The sequence below is a fragment of the Monodelphis domestica genome, chromosome 7 (genome assembly GCF_027887165.1).
Source record: "Monodelphis domestica isolate mMonDom1 chromosome 7, mMonDom1.pri, whole genome shotgun sequence".
NCBI lineage: Eukaryota > Metazoa > Chordata > Mammalia > Didelphimorphia > Didelphidae > Monodelphis > Monodelphis domestica.
This window is the reverse complement of record NC_077233.1, coordinates 262254032-262277514: the sequence shown is the minus strand read 5'-3', so window position 1 is coordinate 262277514 and position 23483 is coordinate 262254032. Positions and strand designations below refer to the sequence as shown.

The 23483-nt window shown below is 38.9% G+C and overlaps 2 protein-coding genes and 1 long non-coding RNA gene across 7 annotated transcripts in view; 1 reads left to right on the top strand and 2 right to left on the bottom strand.

Moving 5' to 3' along the window:
- The window catches only part of ZBTB5 (zinc finger and BTB domain containing 5), a 41161-nt gene extending 40864 nt beyond the window's left edge, over window positions 1-297 (bottom strand). The window contains exon 1 of one of the 2 annotated variants that reach the window (XM_056806708.1): window positions 56-297. The gene's annotated coding sequence lies outside the window, so the exon portion shown is untranslated. The remainder of the gene's footprint in view (window positions 1-55) is intronic. The other variant, XM_007498006.3, reaches the window with a different exon arrangement.
- A 6300-nt stretch (window positions 298-6597) lies between these two features.
- Window positions 6598-11923, bottom strand: LOC130455644 (uncharacterized). Of its 2 annotated transcripts, XR_008913756.1 has the most exons (4): window positions 11733-11923; window positions 9041-9152; window positions 8773-8867; window positions 6598-6762 (listed from the first exon to the last, which is right to left on the bottom strand). It is a non-coding gene; the product is annotated as an uncharacterized LOC130455644 (long non-coding RNA). The 2 variants fall into 2 exon arrangements; XR_008913755.1 differs by having other exon boundaries at window positions 9041-11923.
- A 4245-nt stretch (window positions 11924-16168) lies between these two features.
- POLR1E (RNA polymerase I subunit E) overlaps window positions 16169-23483 on the top strand; it is a 30885-nt gene continuing 23570 nt past the window's right edge. The window contains exons 1-2 of one of the 3 annotated variants that reach the window (XM_007498002.3): window positions 16169-16474; window positions 20664-20767. In XM_007498002.3, the coding sequence (XP_007498064.2) occupies window positions 16411-16474; window positions 20664-20767 (168 nt within the window). In that variant the 5' untranslated portion in view covers window positions 16169-16410. Of the gene's footprint in view, window positions 16475-20663; window positions 20768-21799; window positions 21912-23483 lie in introns of those variants that run through there. The other 2 variants (XM_056806707.1, XM_007498003.3) reach the window with 2 other exon arrangements.

The window sequence follows — 23483 nt, the reverse complement described above, 5'->3', positions numbered from 1 at the left end:
ACCCCCACCTTCGCGGTACCCTCCCCGCCCCTCCCGCGGCGGGGGGTCGCCTTGCCTTAGCCGAGCCCCGCCCCTTCTGCTCCGCTGGTCGGTGGCGACTCAGCTCCAACCCTGTACGGCCGTAAAGGAAGAAGGGGGGGCTGGCGGTCACTTGGCCAGCCGCTGCCTCAGGGGTGGGTTCGTCTTCTCTACCCACCCACCCCCCCTCCCCAGTTTTGCCCTCCCCCCCACCCGCCCCAGCACTCTCCAGTCCCTTCTCTCTGCGGCGTTGTGAAACTGAGGCGGCGGCAGCCACAGGAAGTGACATTCGACAGCCTAGTCCCCCCCCCCCGGAGTCGGTCATGCAGTAACCAATCAGCAAAGGGAGAGGGTGGGGCCGGGACGGGGCCAAGCAAGGCACCCGACCTGGTGAGATTTACTCTTGAGAGCCTCGGCACTAACCAATCCTAGGTCCCGAGAGTCGCCGTGTGTTTACTACTGCTGGAAGCGGAATTCCCTCCGACCAATCACGATCCAATTTAGAATGCCCCCATTGGGCTGTTATCTAGACTGGATATTATCAATAAACGACTGCAGGATTGGATGCCCTGGCAAGACCAGGAGCCCAACCAGTCACAAACTGATCCATCCCGACTTTAAGGAAACTGACTTTTTTTTTTTTAATCCCCACCAATCATGGTCGCCGCCGCTGCCCCAGCAGCTGAACCTGGGTTAGGTCTCACAAAGGGCTGCTTTCTTGAGTTGGGGAGACTGTTCTCCCTGGAGCTACTTGGTGCAGTTCCTGGGGCTGCCTGCCGCCGCAGCTCGGGTTCAGACTTTTTCAGTTCTGGGATGGCTCGTGTGCCTCTTGGCGCTGCCCCAAGCCCTGGAATCCGCCAAGTCTCAGCTTCGGATCGGCTTTGGGATGCGTTGCCACCTTGTGGACTTTGGAAATATATATGTGCATTTATGTATAGGTGTGTGCAGAACTGTAAAGTGGCCGGTGTCAAAAGACTGCCCTATTGTTCCACTCGCCATTCAGTCAATAAATATTAAGCGTCTAGACTTTCTTGTTCGAGTAAGGTGAGGGGTTTCAATGGGCATCAGTCAATAATCATAAGTTCCCAGTATGTGCCGGACACTGTGCTAATCGCTATAAAGAAAGGCGGGAAAACTTCCTGCTTTCAAGGAACTCACAGTCTAATAGAGGAGACAGCAATACTAACAACTATATACAAACAAAAAATGGTATAGAATCAGCACAGGGAAAGAACTAGCATTAAGGGAGATCAGGAAAGATAGAATTTTAGCTGGGGCTTGAAGGAAGTCGGAGATGAAGTGGGAGAGCATTCTAAGCATCTTGGATACTACTGAAAATGCAGAGTCAGGAGATGGAGTTTCTTGTTCTAGGAAAGGTAAAATGGCCAATGTCAATGGTTTGCCCACTTTCTATTCAGTCAATAAACAAGTCTGTCTTTATACACTAAGCGCTGGGGATTTAAAGAGAGGTAAAAGAATGTCCCTGCTCTCAATGAGCTTACAGTCTAATAGAGGAGACAACATGCAAACAAATCTATACAAACAGAACATAGAAAGGGTATGTTGGAATTCATTCACAGAGGGAAAGGACTAGCATTAAGGATCCCCTTTTTCAAGGAAGGCAGAGGGGAAAGAGAGCTTTCCAGGTACCGAAGACAGACATTGCAAATGACCAGTCAGAAGATGGAGTTTCTTATTCCAGGAACGAGAAAGAAGCCAAAGTCAATGAGTTTGCCTTTTGGTTCTTCTCACTATCCCTAACCAAAATACCTTTCTTTGACCCCGATAGAATGTAATGAATGCCTTGAGCACAAAGATTGTCCTAGCCTTTGTATTTTGTATCCCGGAAGGCGCGAGGCTTATAGTAAGTACCTAAATGTTTTTCATTCATTCAACGGCATCTGTAAAATGAGGATAATAATAATCTGAAAGTTTCATATTAATGTTGCATATTTGTGCACATATGTAACAAGAATAGCTAGCATCTACATAGCGCTTTAAGGTTACTATTGATCCTCACAACACTGGAGAAATAGGTGGAGTTTTTATTACTGTTTACAAAGAATGAATGAAAAGCATTCATGAAATGCTTAAAGCACCATCGCTTTGATAGTGTGGATTAGGTTAAATAGAGAACTGGAAGAGGGGATCCGGGAGAAAGGAGAGAGGAAGTTAGACACTTGCATCTGATTGAAAATGACTGGGGTGGAAATGAAGACTCAATTTCTGGGTGGGACAGAGCAGAGTAGCTTTTGGAGGATGGATCAGGACTCTTGGTCTAGGATATAGAATATGTAAATATATTTAAATATAGCATATTTTTAAATAGTAAAAGTTAAGAAACTAAAGAACAAAATACACTAAATTACTGAGTAAAATAGAGCTTGCATTTTTTTCAACATTGTACCCTGAGACTTCACAATATGCCCTTGGGGGAAGGGGAAGTTTCTATAATGACTTATAATGCATTTAATTTTGAGTAACAAAGCCAAATAATCAACAAGCATTTATCATGGACCTACATCTCCCAGATATTGTGCTAAGTACTGAGGATAAAAGACAGAAATGACAGTCCTTCCTCTCAAAAAGCTGAAATTCTATATGAGAAGAAAGCACATATGTATGTAGTAAATAAAAACATATATACAAAGTGTATGCAATGTATCTTAAGGAGGAGGAATCAACTGCTGGGGAAAGTCTTTGTGTAAGAAGTAGCACTTGACCTGGGCTTCAAAGAAAGTAAGGAATTCTAAACGGCTGAAATGGGGAATGTAAGTTCCAGGCATATGGAACAGCCTTTGCAGTGGAAAGTGGAAGATGGAGTGCTGTATATAAGAGAATACAGGTAGACCATTTGACCACTAAAATGCCTGGAAGAAATTATTAATAAACCTGGGAAAGTAGATTGAAGACAGGTTATAATAGTCTTTAAATGCCAAATAGAAGTTTACAAAATGATCCCAGAGGTAAAAGGAAGTCACTGGAGTTTATTGAGCAAGTGAGTGACATGGAAAGACCTGTGGTTTAGGAATATCATTTTGGGGGAAAGATCCACTTTTAGAAAAATATTTATAGCAACTCTTTTTGTAGTGGCAAAGAATTGGAAATTATGGGGATATCCATCAATTGGGGAATGGCTGAACAAATTGTGGTACATGTTGGTGATGGAATACTATTGTGCTATAAGAAATTACTGATTTCAGGAAAAGTTGGAATGATCTGTGGAAACTGATACAGAGAAATAAGCAGAACTAGGAGAAAATTATATACAGTAACAGCAATATTGTAGGATGATCATCTATGAAAACTTGGCTACTCTCAGCAAAGCAAAGATCAGGTACAATCCCGAAAGACTTATGATGGGGAATGCTATCCACCTGCAGATAAAGAACTGTTAAAGTCGTCTTTCACATTAGTGTATTTATTGTTTTATTTATGAGTGAGTGTGCTCTGATAATTACAAATATGGAAGTGTGTTTTGCATGACAATAAAATAAAATAAAATAAAATAAAATAAAATAAAATAAAATAAAGGAAAGGAATATCACTTTAGCAACTTCATGGAGGATGGTCTAAAAGTTGTCTGGTTTGTTTTGTTTTTCATGGAAACAGACGCAAAAACAAACAAAAAAAAAACCTGAGTGTCCTAGGCTTTCCTCCTCTGATTCCTTAGAATTATTCTCATCTGTGTATATTGTAATTCTTACAGGCTTCTCCCATCCCACAAAGACAGTAAGTTCCTTGAGGGCAGAGACTGGTTCATCTTTCTCTTTGTATTCCCAGTGCCCATTATGGTACTATGCAATGAATAAATGTAAAGGTTGTGTGTTTGGTATTCATGCTAGTAATTTTCCTCTACATCCTTCATCTCAGTCTTAAATGAAGAGATAGTGCTTCTTTTTCATAAGACAAACCTCTTTACATGTACAAATTATGCCATTCCATTCCTTCCTCTCTAGCATATTGTCATTCTATCATCCCTGATCTCTTACTAATCTTCAATTTCTCCCTATCTAATGCTTGCTTACTTCCTACAAACATGTCTATATCTTCCTTAACTCAAAAAACCTTCATTTGATCCATTGATTTAATGCCTACTAGCTATCCCTAAACTCCTTGAGAAAGCCATTTATAATCAGTGCCTCCACTTCCTTTCCTCTTACTATCTTCTTAATTCTGCAGCCTTTCTGACTTTTGACTCATCATTCAGTTAAAACTGCTCTCTCCATAGCTACCAATGATAATTTAATTACCAAATGCCTTTTTTCAATCCTCATCCTTCTCAACCACTCTGAGGCCTTTGACACTGTTAATCACCCTCTTCAAAGTGATACTTTCTTTCCCCTAATTGTCTTTTAACCCTTACCTTCTATCCTAGTATCAATTCTAAGACATATAAGTAGCAAGGTGTAAGGCAATTGGAGTTAAGTGACTTGCAGAGGGTCACACAGCTAAAGTCTGAGGCAAAATTTGAACACAAGTCCTCCCAACTCTAGATCATTTGACATATGGGGAAACTGAGGCCAACAAGGTTAACAGAGTCACACAGCTAGAAAGTATCCGAAGCCACATTTGAATTCTTCTTTATTCTAAGCCCAGTGCTCTATCCACTCTGTCATCTAGTAACACTGGCTACTTTGTTGTTACTTGTACAAAACACTCCATCTCTCAACTCCAAATATTCTAATGGCTTCTGCCATATCTGAAATTTTCTCCCTCTTTACCTTCATTTCCTGACTTTCCAGACTTCTTTCATGTGCCTGCTAACACATCACTTTCTGGAAGAATTCTTTCCTGATCAGCCTTACTACTGTGATTTTCCTCAGAGATCATTTCCAAATTATCCTTTCTATATCTTGTCTATACGTACTTGTTTGTATATTATCTCCCCTGTTCCTCTGTGAGCTCCTTGAGAGCAGGGGGTTTTTTTGTTTGGTTGGTTTCATTTTTTTATGCCCAGTGTTTGGCACTTTTTCTTGGTACATACTAGATGCTTTAAAAATGAACAATGAAGAAAGGAGATTATAGCAATATATCATAAAGATCAAACACTATGGCCAGGTGGGATTTATACCAGGAATGCAGGGCTGGTTCAATATTAAGGAAACTATCAACATAAATGACCACACCAATAACAAAAACCTCATGGTTATCTTAAAATATGGAGAAAAAGCTTTTGTCAAAATACAACATTCACTCTTGAATTAAAATTACTATGAAGTGTAGGAATAAATGGAACTTTACTTAAAATGATAAGTAGTATCTATCTAAAACCATCAGCAAGCTTTATTTATAATGAAGATTAAACTAGAAGCCTTCTCAATAAGAGTGGGGTGAAGGAAGGATGCTAATTTTCACCACTATTATTCAATATTGCACAGAAAATGCTATCTCCAGCAATGAGAGAAGAAAAAGAAATAAAAATCATTAGAATAGACAATGAAAAACAAACCAATCCCTTTTGCAGATGATATGATATACTTAGAGAATCCTAGAGAACCAACTAAAAAGTAGTTGGGGGGGGGGGGCAGCTGAATGGCTCAGTAGATTGAGAGTCAGGCCAAGAGACTGAAAATCCTGGGCTCAAATCTGGCCTCAAATCTGGCCTCAGACACTTCCTAGCTGTGTGATTCTTAGCAAGTTATTTGCCATTGCCTAGCCCTTACCACTCTTCTACCTTGGAACCAATACATAATATTGATTCCATGACAGAAGGTAAGGGTTGTTTTTTTTTTAAGTATTTAGAACAATTAACAACTTCAGCAAAGTAGCAGGACATAAAAGCATCAGCATTTCCAAATATTATGAACAACATAAATCAGGAAGAGATAGAGAAATTCCATTTAAGGGAGGGAAAGAACATAGAACTAAAAAAAATTTTTAAATACATGTTTTAAAAATGTTAACTATAAAAATAAATATATTAAAAATAAATAATAATTTTAAATGTGTCTAAACCTTAAAAAATGTACAGTAGTTGTTGATATTTCCTCAAGGTAATATATAGCTCTACCACCATTAGATTTCTCAGTGTCTTCCTGTGATATCCACAAGCTGTTCTTTATAAGGCAAGATGCCTCCTCTAATTATGATTCTCTTCTGGGCTCTAGACTTGCTTCTGGGTGTTGCATATGACTCCAGCACTTGGCCATGGTTTTCACTATCACCAGCTTCTGCCTCATTTACACTCTTCCACTAGCGTTTTGCTATGCAATTTAGAGAACTGCAAACCCTACCCTAGAACTAGTATATCCTTGGCTATTGTCTCCTGTCGTCCTCCTATTCAGTTGAGATCCTGGCCTAGGGCACTATTGTGCCCTTTGGGGAATGTAACAATTAAAAAATTAAGGTAGACAGAGGCATAAAGTTCGAAGTATGATCAATATAGTAGTAAAGCACAAATTTACCAATAAAGAGGATCTAAGCTTCCCCAGTGAAGCTACAATCCAGTTATTGAATTAACAGAATGTTTTATAGTATTAGGAAAGTTAGAAAATAGGAAAGCTATCAGCACAGATGGAAAAAAATATGATTGGATGGAAATTGAGAATGAAGGCTACCAACAACTCCTTTCTTCCCTCCTGTGACGAAGAAATGTTTATTGAGTTCAGCTGCATCTGTAAGAACAGAGATAATGAAGTAGACTTCCTTGTATAACAAATCAATCATCCTTGAAAGATGGCTCCGTGGTATAAAGATACTAGAAGAAACTCCCTGGTGTCTACCTGCATCCCTCAAGGATTCCTTGACATTAAGAATAGAAGAGAGTGATTAACAGGAGAAATTGATTTCTAAATTTAACTCATTACAGGTCAGCTAAATTTCTGAATTAAGTTCAGAGACAAAGAATTATGTCTTGGGCAGTTACAAGTCAAATCAATTAATTGTAATTAGGATCAGATTTTTTTAAACCCCTACCTGCCAACAGATCTGATTAAAAGAGATAATAAAGAGAATAACAACCTGATAAAAGGCAGTACAGACAGTGAAGAAATATCAATACGCAACATGTATGTACCAAATGGTGTAACATCCAGATTTTTCAAGGAGAAACTTTTGGAGCTGAAGGAGGAAATAGATAGTAAAACTATACTAGTGGGGGAACTCAACCTTCCCCTATCAGATCTAGATAAATCAAACCAAAAAATAAAAAAGAAAGAAGAAAAGTGAATTAAATCTTTAAAAAATTAGAGTTAATAGATATCTGGAGAAAAGTGAATAGGAATAAAAAGGAATATGCCTTCCTTTCAGCAGCACATGGTACACATACAAAGATTGACCATGTACTTGGGCATAAAAACATCACAAACAAATGCAGAAAAGCAGAAATAATAAATGCAACTTTTTCAGATCATAATGCAATAAAAATTATAATTAGCATATCCTTACCTCCCATCTTAGAATCAATATTGTGTATAGGTTTCAAGGCAGAAGAGCAGTAAGGGCTAGGCAATGGGAGTTAAGTGACTTGCCCAGGGTCTCACAACTAGGAGGTATTTGAGTCTAGATTTGAACTAGTCTAGGTCTGGCTCTCAATCCACTTAGCCACCCAGCTGTCCTCTTGGATCACATTTTGAAAAGACAGAAACAATCTGATTATTTCAGGAGAAATTAAAATCCATCCTTTAGAAGTAGCAAAAGTTAATTTAGTTCTGGGCTTGCCATCTTCTCAATATCATTTCAGTTCTAGGTACCTGTCTCTGAACTATCTTGGACTCAACTTATCTCTGCAATTGGACAGGGCCACTTGCTTCTATTGCAAAATTCCTTTTCTAATGTGCCAAGGAGAAAAGAGAAATCTCTTTCCTACCTACCCCTCCTTTGCTACATTCTCCCTGAGGCACAAAAAAACCCCCAAAACACTAGAGAATTCTCTATCCCAATATCTAGTAATATGCTGGTATATATTTAACAAGAGCTTTGAAAAACAGTTGTATTCAAGAAAAACTTTTGTTTCATTTGGATTATTAACATTTTCTGCATCACTTTAAGTCTAGACAATTACAAAAAATAAATCAAGCACTTTTCTTTTCCAGATATAGAGATATATATCCAGATATACTAAAATTTTACCAATTAGCTCTTAGGACCTGCTTGTATCTGGCTCCAGCACATCCCTGCTGGTATGGATTTACCTCCAGACATGACTGATTTAGAGTGGGGCCAGACTGCTTTTTATCTAGGTCCCATGAGGCATCACTGATCTTCTCAGTCAATTATTGGAAGTTATTTCTGTTCCTCAGCTGCCACTGGATGATGGAAGAACTTTACATTTAATAGGGTTACTTAGGAAACTTCCCAATTTTTTCAGGAGCTGATTCACTTCCTTTATTGATTGTTTATACACGAATTTGTGGCAATTAGCCTATATTTGTTCCGTGGCATTTAAGATTCTTTTATCCTTCCTAATTTTGACCCAAGGAAAATACATTCACATCATATATTAAAATGCATTCAGCAAATTAAATTAGAACTGAAAAGATGCACGTGTCAAAATTCCTAGTCTCTCAGTTCCTCTGGCTAGTGTCCTTCCCAGTTGAAGAGCACCAAAATGGCATAATGATGTTGGGGTTAATGTACAGTGTGTCCTTCTGGGGCTGATCAGACCAAGATGAGCTCAGAAAGCTTTACCACAAGTCTGACACAAAGCGAAATTGCCTCTACATTTGCACATCTCGCATTTCTTTTGAGTTACTGCAATTCTGCTTTGATCTCAGAGCCCTTCTTTGATGCGGTCATTCATATATGCCTGACCTTTAGTGAAGATCTGAAAACTTCTTCCAATCTCCAGCCAGGTATTGCCAAGCATACTCAGGAGAACTTTTCAGGAAAGTCAACGCCACAGTCAACTTGGAAAATCAAAAGAGAAAAGGGAAGAAATAATTTCACTAACAACTCTCCATACTTCTTTAAATAGACCAACAGAGAATTCAAGGTCAGGAGACAACTTGGTCCTTGCCTAGGGCAACCATTTGCTTCCCCCACCCCCCACCCTTCACCCCACCCCTCAGCTTCTCAATACCTTGTAGTCAATTTTGTCTCTACTTTCTTCTTTGCCTAGTCTTCAGAAGCACTTTCTGCGGGCTCTAGCAAAGTTGCAGTGCTCTCTCCCTATTCTGCCTCTCCTGCCCAGTCTGACAACAAAAAAGGGATTCTATTTCTTGGTTTTTAAATGCCCCACTCAGCATAACAATTGATGACCCTTTGGTAATTCTCTCTAAATTAACAGCTCTGACAATTCACTCTAGGCTCCTGGAAATTCCTGTTCCCATCTAGTCACTTTCATTGATAAGTATAAATGGAAAAAAAAATCAAAAACCTCTGCTGATATTTTAATTATTATGTGAAAGTGTAGCCTTCATTTGGGGTTGAAAGACTTAAGGGAAGGAGGCTAAGCCACCAAGTGGACAGTCTCCAAACTCTCAAACTCATCCCCTCCCCTTTTAGTCAGGAGATTTGTGGGAAAAAAGAAAGTAGCAGATATCACAAGTGAGGAAAAAAGAGTTCAGGACTTTGGAGAGTAGATGGTAGTTGTAGACCTGGAGGCTGTGGCAATAGTCCAGGCAAGATAAGTCATGAGTTGACAAAGGCTTGAACTAGCGTTTGAGTTATTGTTTGTTCTTTGTTGTTGTTTTTAAATCCTTATGTTTCATCTTAGAATTAATACTCTATACTGGTTCCAAGATAGAAGAAAAACTCAGGTAATGTCTAGGCAAATGGGGATTAATTGACTTTCCCAGGGCCACACAGCTAGGAAATATCTAAGGCCATATTTGAACCTAGGACCTCCCCTCTCTAGGCCTGGCTCTCCATTCATTGAACCAAACAGCTGCCATCTTGTCCTTTATTTTTGAAAAGGACCAAAGACATAGGAGTGGGAATGAAAGTGAGGTCTCAACTTGACTGTAGATTTGATTTAAGGGAGGCAGAGTTGGGCAGAGTTGTCAGCCTCACTCTGATGTCCAGAATCCTCAAAGTCCAGTGGCAAGACCAAAATCAAGAAGGTTGCAAACGACCTCCTCGGGGTCTTTGATGTCGGACCATGCTCTAGGTACTCCTCAGTTGCCTTCATGACCCTTTGAACAAATTATTGAAAGTCTCTTAGAACAAACATCCCCTAACTCACTAATGGTTTTGAGGCTTCTTGATTCCCTTCAGTCTGGTTTAGTCCATCTGCCAAGAGAGTTTAACTGGGGTATGGCTACTGCCCAAAATACAACTTGGAGCTACTGGTGTGAGTTGGGGGAAAGGTGGATGAGTAGCCCTTGACCAGATGGCCTAGTCCAAAAGAAGGGGATAGAAGTGAGAAATATGGTGAAAGAAAAAACAAAAAACTTTGGCAACTCATTGGATAGGCAGTAGAGAGGGAATATGAAATGACAGATCACATGGAGGTTGTGAACCTGAATGACACAAATGAATGAATCGGCATTTACTAAATGCTTACTGTGCATAAGGCATCATGCTAAGCATTGGGGATGCAAATAGAAAAGCATCAAGCCCCTGCTCACAAAGAACCACATTCTAATAGGAAGAAATAAGGATGTTAAAAGAATGGTGGTTTTGGGTGAGGAGATTAGTGCTGGATTATAAAAGTTAAGAATCATCTGCCCAAGACAAACATGCTTTTTTACTTTCTTTTTCTTTTTTCTTTGTATGTGTGCTTCCTTTCGTAATATGACTAATATGGAAATATGTTTTACATGACTTCACATGACATATAATCAGTATCAGAGGGGAAGAGGAAGGACAGGAGGAAGAAAGAATTAAGAATGAACTCAAAATTTCAAAAAATGAATGTTAAAAATGTTTGTATGTCAGAAAATATTAATGAAATAAAATATTTTAAAAGAATGTTAAATAAAAGGAAAGTAGGCTTCATGCCTCAGCAAAAAAAAAAGTAACTAAATAAAAGAATGTCAAAACTTTAAAAAATGCAATTGGGAAATACTTAAAGAAATAAAAATATTTTTAAAAAATAAGAATCTGAATAAAAATGACAAATAAATTTGTGGCAACTGATGAAGTCACCAAGTGAGAAAGCATAGAGAAAAAAGAGAAGGCCCAAGACAGTACCACAGTTATGGTCTGTCATATGAAAAAGGAAATAGAGAAAGAATGGTTAAATAGAAGGGATACTGAGAGAGCTATTTCAGAGAAGGGAAAGCATCTCTATCATAAGAGAATAGTGAGGATGGTCAAATACTGTAGGGAGGTTAAGAAGTTTGAGAGAAAAGACCATTGGATTTGAACCCTTTAAGAAGAGAGTTCTTGGGGCTTGCTGTTGTTAAGTGGTAAATTAGACCAGTGATAAGATTGGTTGATTATTGTTGCTGTTTAGCTGCTTCTCCCTGGCCCAAGGGTACCCTCAGTCCTAGAGTTCACTCCCAAACCTGGCCTGACTTTCTAGTAGAACCGGAAGTATGTTTATTCAGGTTGATAGTCATGAATTAGGAAAGGATGTTGGGCTAGGAAGATCCCTAATCTTTTCCCCATCTATCTGTCCCAGTTTCCTCTGACCCTCATGGGTCTCTTCCCTGTCCAATACCATTGGACCTACTCTGCCTCCCTCTCTATCTAGTTCCCACCTTCCTGTCTAAATAAACTGAGGTAAGCCCATCCAAACAGTCGTTGGATTTAGGTCAGAGCTCATTGATCAATCAGGAAGAAGGTGACAGAAATGACAGCCACCACAGTCTGTAGGCTCAGCTCACATGAGGTTAACTTAGAAAATCCAACTCAATTAGAGTCTTCTCAGGAGTCAATAGATGGCAATGAGATGTCTGGAATCGCTCAGAAACAACAAGAACCAAAGTAGGCAATTTGAGTCAACTTCCCACTCCATCTGGAGAGAGCCAAGGTCAGGAGTTGTGTCCTCCAGGAACCTCTCTCTCACTCTCCCCAACTGCCAGTCCCAGGCACTGAGATCCCCCACTCAGAATTCCAAGCTCCCTCCTACATTCCATCATCTGCATCCCGCATGCTCCTGCATCTTCAAGATCTCTGGCCCTTCACCTTTTACCCAAATTTCCCCCTTTCACTGTCAAGAACTTCTTCCAATGTCCCTCAGTCTCTTATCACTCAGACCCAGATATGTGAGAAAATATTACTGTTGATTCTTTATGGTTCTCCAAATAGACCATCAAATCATCTGTAAAAAGCTATAGCTTTGTTTCCTTTTTCCCATTCTTATTCCCTCAATTTCTTTTTCTTATATTATTGCTATAATAAATGTTTCTGGCACATTTTTGCTTTATCTTTCATCTTATTTGGAAAGGACCATGGCATTTCTCTATTACATGTAATATGGGCTCCTTACATAAATATTATTTGCTATCATAAGGAAAAATACATTTATTTGTATGAATTTTAATGTTTTTAACGGAAACTGGTTTCAAATTTTGTCAAAAGTTTTCTCAGAATCTATTGGTATATTTCTATAATTTTTGTTATTTATATGATCTTTTATAAACTATAAACATTAATTTCCCTAATATTGAACCTACCTTGGCTCAAATCTAACTTGGTCAGAGTATATAATTTTAAAAATATATTATGACAGTCTCTTTGATATCATAGAAGAAAGTTGGATCTCTCTTTCCCTATTTCTTGCAAAGTTTATATAATAGAAGAATTAACTATTTTTGAATGTTTGATAGAATTCATTTGTAAATCCATCTGGTTCTGGGATATCTTTCTTTAGGAATTCATTTATAGCTTGTCCAATTTATTTTTTCTGGTATTGATGGAGGCTGGCAATGGGCAGCTAGGGGCAGTAATAGGAACAAGATTCTCATACTCTGAAATCTTGCATTTCTCACCATTTAGCACTAAACATCAACTGCAAAACCTGTAGCTTCAGCATTAGTCAAGAATGAATTGCAGATTGATCAGTTCATCTATCACTTGTACTAGATCTATAATAGCTATACTGATTACCAGCTTTGTGCCTAATCTGTTTTATTAATCACCCATATTGTTCTATCTTTAATTCTGAACTGTTAGACATAATTTATCTATAGTGGTCATCTACTGGGCTGCATCTGCCTCACCCTCCACCCTATGTTCACATTCCAAAAGGGTAGGGAGACCTCTTCCCACATTGACAAACGATGACAAGGTGGACATTGGGGGAACATGGGACATGCACAATGGGGACTCTGGCATTCCCCACACCTGTGCATGCTCCTTATTCTCTATGACATATGTGTCAAAATACCAAAACCACACATCCATCTGAATTTGGCTATGCCGATTTTTCTGGGGTTTTTAGAATGTAACAAGAAAAGATGGAGATTTCTCTTGGAAGAGGATGTAAACCCTGATCTACACCTTGGGTTGCTACTCCCCATATGGGGTTGGGACCCCACACCTGGGGTTGCTACTCCATTACCTATTCCATCAGCCCCAAGGATTACTCCATCAGCTCCAGGGTTTTTGGAGCTGCTACTCCACAGTTGAAGCTGCTACTCAGTAACTGGAGAGTTGCTATTCCATTGGCTTCAAAGAGGCCACTCTACTAGCCCCCTGGATTATCCATCCTAAAGCTATCCGATTAGCTCCCAGGCTATTCCACCACCTATTAACCTATTATACCACCTTAAACCTCTTCTTAAAATGAAATTCTTTTCTTCTGGATTGAATGGAGTTTAAGTCCCATTCTTGGGGTGAGACTCTGCTACAAACTTGGGTGTGTTTCTCCCAAAAATACTGTGTTAAGTTCTCTTACTTAAATTCTCTTATTACCTTTTTTTAAACAGTTACCTTCCATTTTAGAATCAATACTGTGTACTTCTTCCTAAGCAAATTAGTGGTAAGGGCTGGGCAATGGGGATTAAGTGACTTGCCCATGGTCACCCAGCTAGGAAGTGTTTGAGATAATTTTGAACCCAGGACCTACCATCTCTAGACTTGGGTCTCAATTCACTAACCCGTCTAACTGCCCCCATTAGTTTCTTTTAATAAGGGTATTTTACATTTTTTTGAATTGTTTTCCATTTAATCTGTTTGTTGGCCCATAATTGAGCAAAGTAGTTTGATAGTTTATTTCATCTCAATTTGTTGTAATATCTTTTTTGTTTTTTTATACTAGAAATTTGGGGTTTTTTTTAAATGGAACTAGATAACCCTGTAATTATTACAATTAAATCAGCTTCTAATTTTTTTTGATCACTTCACTGATTGTTATTCTTTCCATTTTAAGACTTTTCAATTTTCATAATTTCCATTTTATTATGTTTTTTACTTCTTTTTAGGTGTATGCTCAATTTATGAATGTTCTTTTTCTTTCCTCTATTATTAGACTTAAGAGATATAAATTTACTCCTGAGTACTGCTTTAGCTGCATCCTGAACATTTTTGGTAATTGTAATTCTCTTTGATAAAATTAACTGTTGTTTCTAGGATTCATTCTTTGATCTACCAATTCTGTGTAATTAATTCCTTCTTCAAATCCCCCTTTCTTGAGGTTAGTAAAGATGCATTTAAGAAGCTCAGTTTTCATTTTTACTAGTCAGACAGTAGAGTTAGCATTGAAAAATCACAAAATGGATTTTTATCTGTACTTCTACTTACAGTGGAAAGATAATGGATATATGTAATCAGAAGACCTGATTTTATATAGTGGTTTTTTAAATTCCAATCCTTGTCATATGACCTTGGACAAAGCCTTTTCACTGAGCATTAGATTTTCTTTAAATTCAGTCTGTTGGACTAGAGCGATGAACTCTGGGGTCTCATAGGTAAATGTTATTCTTCATAGGAAAGTCCCTCTACTGGGAGGTTTTCCAGCCTTAACCTTAGGAGACTTGATCCAGCATTTGCCAAGCACCAGGTCATAGTGTGTTGAGGGAATGGGGGAACTAGTTCTGACTTAATAGCATTTAGAGCTTTAAGGTTTGCAAAGTACATTACAAATAGCTTCTCATTTTATTCTCAGAACCACCCTGCAAGGTAGATGCTACTATTATCCCCATTGGTTGGTTGTAGTTGTCCTTCAAACTCAAAGAGGACCAAAATGACATCAAATGGTGATGTCTTTTGACCCAAGTATAAATTGGATTTAAGTGAGGCAGAGCTTCACAAAGTCCTCAGCCTTACTTTCTCTTCCAGAGCATCGAAGTCCAGACAATACAAAAGTCAAGGCAATTGGTGATGGCCTGGGATGCAGTGAGTGACCTTGGTATCTTCATTGTATGATCAATGCGCTGTGTTTTTCAGCAGTTTCTTCAGCCATCCTCATGACCACTGGACCACAACTTGTTCTCATCTGCCCATTCTACTAGGGGAATTTTTCACATGCTCAGGGTAGAGATCCCCCTAAATCACCAACAGATTTGAGACGTGTTGGTTATCCTCAATCTGTTTAGGCCATCTGTGGAGACAGTTTTACTGGAGTGCAGCCTCTGTGCATGCTATAGCTTCTGGGAGCCACAGGTGAGAAGTGAGTGAAAGGTAGACACCAAAGGTGGATGAGCAGCCCTGAAAAGGGCTCAGCAAGTCCTCATCCCTGCCATACTTATCTTCCCTTAACTCCTGTACATCCCATTATATAGATGAGGAAATTGAGGCAGGCAGAAGTTAAGTAAATTGCCCAAGATCTCTTAGGGAGGAGTATTTGAGCCTGAATTTGAACTCAGGTTTTTCTGGAAACTGTGCCACTTAGCTGTCTTAATGCAAACCAGCATTTACTGGAAACACCTGTAATTAGAGGTAGTGAGAGAAGTCCTCAAGGAAAGACCCCAATAGATCAGAAAAGGTGTGACTAGGGTCTGTCACTCGTCTCTGGGCTTCAGTTTTACTCATCTGTAAAAGAAGAGAAAATAAGGGTGGTTAGTCCCTCCCTGATGGTCTCTAGGAAAAGTCCTTGCTATTTTGACTCCGAGTGCTGGTTTCAGATCAAGTTTGGACAGTGTTCACAGCTAACACGCTTTGCTGAGCACAGCGCTCCAGGAAGCCCGCCTCCACCGCCAGTCGCTGCTTCCTAAAGTAAAAATTGAGACAGCTCGGACTAACCCGCCTTAGCCTGGGCAAGGGGAAGAATCGATGGCTTCAGGGGGAGGAGCTGAGAAAAAGGGACAACCTCCCGCCCCTTTGGGGGGCGGGGCTTCGGAGGAGGGGACGAAATAGCTAGAGTAGGAAGTAGGAAAAGGACGAACCTATAGGCGTCAAGATTCGCTGTTGAGAGTGAGGCTAAAATGGCAAGCCTTAAGAGGCGTGGATTGGGGGAAGGTTTTGCGTAGGGAAAGTTTTTCCGGTCTGTGGACCCACCTCTTCCGGTTAAGGCGAGGAAGTTAAGAGAGATGGTGGAGAACCTCGCACGTGAGTTTTGTGGAAACTAGATAGAATTGTGGCGGTTCTTGCTGGTGATCGGTCTCTGGACCTACTCTAGCCATGTCTGCGTTTGCGACGTGGCAGTACCGTGGGGAGCCGGGCGAAGGGCAGAAGGCCGCGCTAGGTAAGGCTGACTACACTCCCACAGGGGCGGGGGCGAAGCAAGGGCTCCTTCATTCCAACCACCTGGGTAAGTTAGAGCACTTTTTCTGCCTACCTTAGGGGTTGTGAGAACAGGGCATTCTAACAGCTAGCATAACTATCCATCTCTCTATGCTAGCGCCTACTGGTAAAGTGCTCTGCAGACCTTAAAGATTTTGTTCTTTCGTTTCAGTCATATCCTACTCTTCGTGAGCCTATTTGGGGTTTTCTTGGCAAAGATACTGGAGTGGGTTGTTATTGCCTTCTCCAGTTATTTTACACATGAGGTAGGGCTAAATGATTTGCCCAGGGTCACATAGCTGGTAAGTATCTGAGGCCAGAATTGAATTCGGGAAGATGAGTCTTATTTACTTACTCAGCCCAGGGTTCTAGCTATGCCACCCATCTGCCCCCAAAGCTTAAAGATATATCTTATTCTATGTAACATCTTATTATGTATATTGTTAATCTTATGTATGCAAACCTTAAAGAGATATAGATATATCGATATAATACATGGATGTATTTGCAAACCTTTATGTATGCAAATCCTAAAGAGATAGATATAATGTAATGTCAGTATAATATATCCATTTATCTGTGTTTAAAGTTTGCATATATATGATACGGATGTCTTTAAGGTTTGCACACCTGTAACAAGGTATGCATATATGTATATACACACACAACTAAGGTTTGTCTACATTTAAGACATATATATATATATATATTTTTTTTTTTAATCCTTGCCTTACTCTTAGAATCAGTACTGTGTATTGATTCCGTCAACATGGAAATCTAGAGATCCCCAGTTTACTTAGTTTAAAGGTAGAAACCCCAGGTTTTGACCTTGTCACAAGAGAGTTTTCCCCCTGAGGGAAGGTCCCACTTCACCAGACAATAGACACCCACTTCAGCTTTGGCACAGTAGGTAGCAGGGCAGTCTTGCAAGCTGAAGGTCCTGAGTTCCATCCTTGGTAAGGAGGGTGTGATATACTGGGAGAAGCTTCTGGAGACAAAAGAGCTACTTGACTTTGGATGGGTTCTGCCTCCCACTTGAAGTGGATGTCTATTGTCTGGTGAAGTGGGACCTTCCCTCAGGGGGAAAACTCTCTTGTGACAAGGTCAAAACCTGGGGTTTATACCTTTAAACTAAGTAAACTGGGGATCTCTAGATTTCCATGTTGACAGTTCCAAGACAGAAGAATGATAAGGGCTAGAAGAAGTTAAGTGACTTGCCCTGGAAGCATCTGAGGCCAGATATGAGCCTGGGACCATCTATCCCTAGGCCTGGCTCTCAGTCCACTGAGCCACCCAGCTGCCTCCTCAGATATATGTTTTAAAGGCTTGCACATATATATGTGTGTGTAAGTATATAGTATATATGTACACACATATATGTCTATATCTTTAAGGTTTGCATATATAATATATAATAAGATATATATTTTACATTTTTTCAAAACACTTCATAAGTTATTATCATCTTCATTTTATGAAGAAGGAAACGGAAGCTGAGAGAAATTGTGACTTGCTCAGGATCACACAGATAGTAAATGTCTGAGGCAGAGTGTGAACTCAAGTTTTCCTGATTCCAAGCCCAACACTCTATCCACAGAACCACTTAGCTGCTTCCTTGAATCATAAACCTTGAATTCCTGCTGAAATGTGAATGACACAATAATGCAGTGGAGGACTTATGGATAGAAACCTGACCTTGAAGGTAGGAAGACCAGGGTTCTAGTTCAGCCTATGATACCTTCTAAATTGTTGACCTTGGCCAAGTCACTGAATTCACTACCTTCAGGCAATCCACTGTGACTATAAATTGCACACTATGATGATCAGGATGCTTATATACCTGGAGTTCCATATACAAAGAAAATCATATTATATGAAATAATATTTCCCCTCCCCACTAAAAGAGAAATAAAGTCCCTGTCTTTGTGATATTTGCAATCACTTAGATGGACTTTACACATTGGTAACTAGTTATATTTTAAGATAAGATATAAATGCATAAGAGTACACTGGGATTTACACAGGATGGGGGAGATCATGAATAACTGGAAGACAATTTTGTGGAGAAGGTAACACTTGTAGAGGGAAACCTTCCCTATACAGTTGTAGAAACAGCATTGAGCAAAGGTATAGAGATAAGAAAATGTAGTATGTGTATGGAGAACACTTTGAAAAGAAAAGAGATTATTAATCGAAATACAGTAGCCAGTTTTAATATAATGCTTTTAGGATTTTGTAAAATGTTATCTCATTTGATCCACACAACAATCCTCCAAGGTATGTGCTATTATTCCCATTTCACAGCAGAGGAAACTGAGGCAGAGGCTAAATGACTTGCCTAGGATCACACATCTTTGAAGTAGTATTTAAACTAGATCTTTCCAAGTCCAGTATTCTCCCCACAGTACCACCTAGTTGTCTAGGAAGAGAATAATGTGAGGTGTTCTGAAAGTAAAGCCTAAGTAAATTTGGACTTTGTTGAGTAGACATGAGGCAGGAATTAAGGGATTCTTACCTGTTGAAATCTTGAAATTTCTTCAAAATCTAGCTCAGGTGCTACCATTCTGTGACACCATCTCTCATTTCCCCAGTTAGAAGTGAGGTTCATCAATCTTCTCTCTATCCTTTCGATCCTCATGTTAAGCACCCATCTATATTTAACCGGATTCTAACTTGTATTAATTATTTTGTATATGTATTTTAACCCTTGCTAACTAGATTATGTTTCTGGACTGCTGTTTTTTAAACTCCTGTCCCCTCAAAACCTCTCTTATTGTCTTGCACATCATAGGTATTTAATAATAGTTCATTGATCATGGCTCCAAGATTGGTGCCAGGATCTGCTGCTGCATTCCTGAGACAAGATGGTGAAGGTTGAAGTCAGTAGATTTGATTTTATTGGACATCTGATGACAAAGGCTGCATTTACCTTGGCAGAATGGACATTATTCCAATGGGGAATAATGGGGGAATGGGGGTCAAGTGACTTGCCCAGGGTCACACAGCTGGGAAGTGTCTGAGGTCAGATTTGAAACTAGGACCTCCCATCTCTAGGCCTGATTCTCAATCCACTGAGCCACCCAGCTGCCCCCATTATTCCTTGACTTCAGCTGTGTAGTTTTGTTCCAAAGTGATTCTACCCATAGCAAGTTCAAGGGAACTGTAAAGGCCAACAATGGAAAGCTGGTCATTCATGGAAAAGTCATTATTGCTCTGTCCAAGGAGTGTGATCCCAGTAGTATTAAAGGGGGAGATGCTGGACTTAGTGTGTAGTAGAGTCTACTGTTGCCTTTAACATAGTCAAAAAGACCAGGACTCAATTGAAGGGTAGAGCTTTGCCCCTTCTGCTGATGCTACTACTATGGTTGTGATGAGAGTGAACCATGAGAAATAAGATAGTTCTCTAGAGATTGTCAGTAATGCCTCATGCACTACCAACTGCTTGCACTCCACCTCCTCAAGTCATTCATGACAACTTTGGTATTGTGGAATACATTCCATGCCATTACTTCTACTGCCTGGCAACTTGTGGCATGATGGGTATGGATGGTGCTGCCCAAAACATTATCCTGATTGCCACTGGTGCTGCTAAGGCTGTGGGCAATGCATTGGATCTGTTGTAGCTAGCTAGTTCCTTTTCTCTTCCTTCTTCACTTCCCGTTCTCACTCTGGATATGCCATCTTGGTAAAATACACAATAAAAGAACACCAAAAGTTCATATTTCTATAGTACTTTATAGCTTACTTATAGACTAATTAGGGAGGGTATTGTTAAGTGTCCATGTGTAAATCAGCGTATAATTTTGTCATCAAATTTCTTTTACTTTTTGTCATTAAATTTATCTTAGTCTCTCCTTTAGGTCCTAGTTAAATATTTTAAAACCACTACGACTATCCCCTAATTCTTGATTTTTCACTGTCTCATTTCTTTTTTGTCAAAACTAGTTTTGTCTGTTGTTACCTCTCCAATGTAAAGAAAGGCTAGATCTGACAATGTTTGCTTCGGTGGCATTCATAAATATAATAGTCCAGATTTGGGGATTCTCTTACTGTACATTCACAGTTTTTTTAAATCATTAATGTAATTTTTTAAAAAATCCACTACATATTCAGTTTCATTCTATTTATCACTTTCTTTGTATTTATTACAGTTCAGTTTTCAAATGGGAAACTCCAGAATTCTGAAAATGTGAATTTTTCATTATATAAGAGCAAAGATACCACTAACCCCAGGAAGAAGTTCAGACGGATACTGGTAAATTACTTTGTTTATAGTTTTTCAGTTTCTGCAATGTAAGATTTCTTTTTCCTTTTTTGCAAGATGGGTAGGCTTGTAAATGGGGTACTAAATCAAAATGTAACAAATTTGCTTTGTGGGTGTCAGAGGGAAACCATTTAAAATACTTGAAGACTATTTAAAATCATGGAATCTTAGAACTAGAAGGGCAGCCAGAAGTCATGTAGTCCAGTCCTTTCTCCTATCCATGGATCCCGTCTATAGTGTCTACAACAAGTAAGCATGTGGCTCTGCTTGAGCCACTGCAGAACTAGTCAAGTTGCTGTCTGACTAGACAGGCAGCTTGTCCCAGTTTTAGCTAGTTGATTTTAGACTGTTCAGTCAGTTAGCATTTTGTACTTGCTCTGCAAGGTGCTGTGGGTGTAAAGATAAAAGCCTTTAAAAGATACTTTAAAAGATACCTCCATTGAGCTTGGTGTCCTGGGCCTGAGGAGAGTAAATCTCAACCCTCTTCCACATGAATGCCCCTCACATACTTGAAACAACTATTATTTCCTTGTCTTTTCTGCAATTCGATATCCTCAGGTACTTTGGCTGGTTTTCATGACATTTCTCTTTGCACTCCTTCCAGATATACTTTGGCTTGTTAACACCCCTCCTGCAGTGTTTTTCCAGAACTAAATAAAGCTGAAATCCAAATGTTCTCTGGTTGCTATTGAGGATAATGGGACTATTAACTTTTGTTAATGCAGTCTAAGATCCCTTTATTGGTAACAATGCCATCTTACTGACATAATTGAAATTGTAGTCAACTAATGCCTCTAAGTCATTCACAGGAATTGCTGGGTATCCATATCTTGAATCCTGTACTAGAAGGTTGTTTTTTTTTTGTTTTGTTTTGATTTTTCTTTTAAATTAAATGTAGGGCTTCACATTTATTCCTGTTAAGTGTTTAAAAATATTTTAAAAGTGGATATTTTGCTAATGCTTTTTATATGTTTCATTTTCCACTGATTTTCCTCCCCATAATCTTTCCTTTAATAAGTGTAGTTAAGCAAAACAAATCAATAAATTGAGCACATACAACGGAAGAAGTGGAGCATTTTAAAGGTCCTGGGTTCAAATTCCAGCATTGCCACTCCTCATACCTATGAGATTCTGGGTGAGTCTACCTCTTTGGGCCTCAGTTTCCTTATCTAAGAAATGATAGGTTGGGACCAAATAGCATTCCTTCCAATCCTCAGTCAAGTCTGTATATAGCCCATCTCACCTCTTCCATAAGGAATATCTGTAATGTTGACTGGTCACTACATTGATCATATTTCTGCTGACTTTTAATATTGTATTTCTTATGTAAATTGTTCTCATGGCTTTGCTTTGTTTTATACAAGCCATAGGATCATAGATTTAGAGCCTTAAGGGAACCTTAAAGGCTATCTATCATGTCCAGTCCCTTATTTTTTACAGATGAGGAAACTGAGGTACAAGGTGGGTTGGTAAGTGATTTCACCAAAGTAGTAAGATAATAAGTATATGAGGTGGGGTTGAACTCGACCTTCTTTACTGAGTTCATTATCCTGTCACTGCTCCATGCTGTTTTCCCCAAGTTTCCCCGACCTTTTCATAATCATTCTTTCTTACCTCACATTATTGTTCCATTGCATTCATATACATATTATTTTCAGTCATTCCCCTTATATGAGCATCCACTTGGTTCCTCATTTTTAACACAAAAATATTGCTATAAAGAGCAAATATGAAGAAGCATAGAAAGACTAGAATGAATTCACATGATGCAGAATGAAGTGATCAGAAGCAGGATAATAACATACAGTTACTATAATGCAAAAAGACTAAAAAAGTGAAATTGAATCTACAGTTATAATGACCAAGATTAGCCTTGAAGGAGAGTTGGGAAAAAGTACCTCCCTTTTCCCTTCACAGAGGTCTGTGATTGTGGGTGAGCATTGCAAGTACTGCCAGACTTAGCTGATTGTGAATCATTTTGATGAACTGCTTTCCTCCCCCATATTCCCCTTTGTCAAAAAGGGATAGCTTTATTGATGGGTAGTAGAGGTCAGAAGAAGAAATTCAGAAAGGAAGGTGATGTAAAAACAAAAATGTATAAATAAGATTTTTTAAAGAAGTGTTCCTATCAATATTTTATATGTGCCTAATAGTTTCATTTTACTGAGTCAAAGAAAATATACAGTTAGTGATTTTTATAGTAAAGTTCAATATTGTTTTCCAGAAGGGTTGGACCAGTTCACCCCTCCACCAACACTGGATTAATGTTCTAGTATTACAGTGCCTCAGACATTTATTGTCTTGGTCTTTTGTCATCTTTACCTGATGGTTGCAAGGTAGAACCTACTTATTTTACTTGAACATTTCTCGTATTATTGGTGATTTTTAAGTATTCATTTCACTGACTGACTCATTCCTGGCTATTGATAACTGCATTCTTCTTTTGATAATTGCCTTTTTAAATTCTTGAGCCATTTATCTCTATTAAATTTCATTTTATTAGATTCACCCCACTGTTCCAACCTCCTGATTTTGAGATGTTATTATTAGTTATCACTACTGAGCTTCATTGATTATTTTTTTTTGTTTATTTATTTAGGCAAAGTTCATGTCAGCCTTTGTTTTTAAAAAGCAGTCATGAAAACTAATTCCTGGTCCTGTGGCCATGATCTAATTCAGTAATTTTTATGGTGAATTTATGAATTGT